General features: G+C 48.6%; 1 protein-coding gene across 1 annotated transcript; it reads left to right on the top strand.

The window, feature by feature from the left end:
• Positions 1 to 300: 300 nt before the first annotated feature.
• LOC125281694 (protein BEX1-like) lies at positions 301 to 1,801 on the top strand. Its single transcript, XM_048215357.2, has 3 exons — positions 301 to 378; positions 740 to 837; positions 1,188 to 1,801. Exon 3 carries the CDS (start codon positions 1,193 to 1,195, stop codon positions 1,577 to 1,579), a length of 387 nt encoding a protein of 128 aa, XP_048071314.1. The 5' UTR covers positions 301 to 378; positions 740 to 837; positions 1,188 to 1,192; the 3' UTR covers positions 1,580 to 1,801.
• The last annotated feature ends 1,060 nt before the right edge of the window (positions 1,802 to 2,861 follow it).

Below are 2,861 nucleotides of genomic sequence, written 5' to 3'. Positions count from 1 at the left end.
GGAGGTGGAGGGTGATATGCAGACCCTCCCCGATAACCAGAGAAAGGTGAAACCTAACCATAAGGCGGTAAGGCCCACAAGTAAGGCCCCTTGTGGGCCCTCAGATGGAAGAGAACAGAGCTGAGTGACAAGACCCTGTGTGACAGGCAGAGGGGAAGCTGGTGCGTGCAGAGGTGGGGGGGAAGGGTCCAGTAGAGCTCCCCCCACCAGGGAGTGGAGTGGGAGGGGAGAGAGCTAGTTGATGACGCGAGGCCCTCACGTGACCCGGAGCTGCAGAGCGACGCAGCCTTCCGTGCAGTCGTCAGTCCATTCTGGGTACCGGCTCCCCGCTGTCCTGCGCCTGGCAGACTGGCATCGGGCCCGAGGCAAGCGGAGCAGGTAAGGGCTCCGGGGCCTGCGCGCGAGGCCAGGGCGGCAGCGGTCCGCCTACTCCCGAAGCCGGTGCAGGAGATCAGCGCAGCGGGTTCCTACCAGCTTTCTCCACACCCGGCATTCTTAGGAACATCAGTAGTGGCCCCCTGGGGTAGGGATGCTGGGACGGCCGGGAGGGCAGCAGAGCAACCAAGAGCAATTGGAAATCACCCGAGTTCCTACAGGAAAATGGTGAACCTCCGGGGCGGGGTGAGGGTGGGCGGGAGATGCGGATGGGGTGGCGGCCAGGGGGGCCCGGGACCCGAAAGGGACCAGGTGGTGGTGGGTCGGCGCCAAGCACTTCGCAACAGTCCCCTTTCCCTCCAAGACGGCCCTCTGCAGGTCTGCGGTGCAGGTCTAAGTGTCGCGGCGGCGCACTCACGGCGAGAACTGGGAGAAAGAAGGAGACAGCAAGGATAGGCCCAGGTCGGTGAAAGGGACAGTGTGGGCGGTGGGTGCAGATCCCAGTTTGAGACCCCCTCCCATTTACGCCATCCCATGCCCCCCGTCCTCCATTTTGGTGACTGCAGAAGCTTGGGAATGGATCTGTAGGAAAATGGTGGGTTTGGGGGGAGGTAGGACAGAGAAGTGAGGGAGGGGGGAGGGTCCGGACTTGGAGGCCCCCTAGAGGACGCACAAAGCTTTTCATGTAGGAAAATGAAAATTTAAAAACCGTTGATATCCCGGGCTGTGAAAGATGAGTAGTAAGGCCTCTGTCCTCGGTGCTGACCTGTCCACCAGAAACTCAACCCCTTCTTTTGTCTTTTGTCTCCTAGGAGCAATGGCGTCCAAAGAGGAACACGCAGTAAAAAATCTCAACATGGAAAATACCGACCAGGAAAATGAAAAAAAGGATGAAAAGGAGCAAGATACTAATAAAGGAGAGCCCTTGGCCCTCCCTTTGGAAACCGGTGAATATTGTGTGCCTAGAGTAAATCGTAGGCGGCTCCGTGTTAGGCAGCCCATCCTGCAGTATAGATGGGATGTGATTCAGAGGCTTGAAGAGCCACAGGGAAGGATGAGAGAAGAGAATATGGAAAGGATTGGGGAGGAGATGAGACAACTCATGCAAAAGCTGAAGGAAAAGCAGTTCAGTCATAGTCTGAGGGCAGTTAGCACTGACCCCCCTCACCATGACCATCGTGATGAGTTTTGCCTTATGCCTTGAAACCTGATGTTTTCCCTGAAGTTAATAGGGAAACACCTGCTTTCTAAACTTATGTGTTCATGATATACCTTTGTTGTAAACCTTTTGATGTCACTCATTTCTGGTGCATCTCTTGTTACTACCAGTTGAATATTGTGTTTTTGATCCAATCTGTAAGATTTTGTTAGCAGGAGAACTTTATCTTTTGCATGGACAAATGGTCATTATATATTGTGAAACCAATAAAGCAGTCTAAAAAAAGCAACCTCTGTATTTTTACTTCAAATCTTATATTAAAGTATTTAGTACATGCAGAGAAAAATGCTGAAATTAAATATACCAAAGGATTAATACAGGGACTCATTTCTGTGAGATGAGTTGTAAATATACCAAAGGATTGATACAGGGACTCAAAATGAGTTGATGTGTTTTCTTTCATATTTTCGGTAGTTTTAGAAGAAATGGAAACTATTTTTAATGACCTTGTGAAAGCAGAAGGGTCATTTAATAAATACTTGGTCATGAAATTTGGGTATTTTAGCCAGATGAATAAACCCAAGAATTCTTTATAAATTGGGGACTGTGTTTCACATGGCTGTGAAACAAGGTCAGGTGTGTGTGAGCTATGTTTACCTATTTTTGCCCTCATCCCCACCTATTAAGCAGGACTCCCTATCCTCATATTTTCCCTCCAGATATTTAGCAGAGTTTCCAAAGATAAGTCTCACCAGTACAGCATCCCTCCTCTGCTGGTCAAGTTGAATTCTGCCTGGCAAGAAGTAGGCCTTAACAAAATACAATTGATAATGATTGAGGCGGGAGCTCTGAGTTCTTGTCTCAGTTCAGTCCCTGAATAAAATAAACTTGGATATGCAGTTTCACTTCTCTAGGAGAGATTACTTGCAATTCCTAAAGGAACAATGAATTCATTTAATAATGTCTTAAAGTTCTTAAAAGTATGCTAATCTGCCATGTATGTGAGAATCATGTGAGCGCTTTCTTGAAAATGTAGACTCTTGGGGTGCCTAGGTGGTTCAGTTGGTTAAGCTTTGACTCTTGATTCCAGCTCAGGTCATGATCTCAGGGTGGTGAGATTAAGCCCCCCCCCATCAGGCTCTGTGCTCAATGGGGAGTCTGCTTGAGATTTTCCCTCTCCTTCTGCCCCCCCACCATGCTCCCGTGCACTCATTTGATCTTGCTCTCTCTCTCAAATAAATAAATCTTAAAAGAAAATAAAATGTAGATTCTTAGTCCTACCCTAAATCTACTGAATGGGGATCCAGAACTTTAATTTTTAGCAAGG

Source organism: Ursus arctos, chromosome X (assembly GCF_023065955.2).
Source record: "Ursus arctos isolate Adak ecotype North America chromosome X, UrsArc2.0, whole genome shotgun sequence".
Classification (NCBI taxonomy): domain Eukaryota; kingdom Metazoa; phylum Chordata; class Mammalia; order Carnivora; family Ursidae; genus Ursus; species Ursus arctos.
This window is presented reverse-complemented; position numbering and strand designations above follow the sequence as displayed.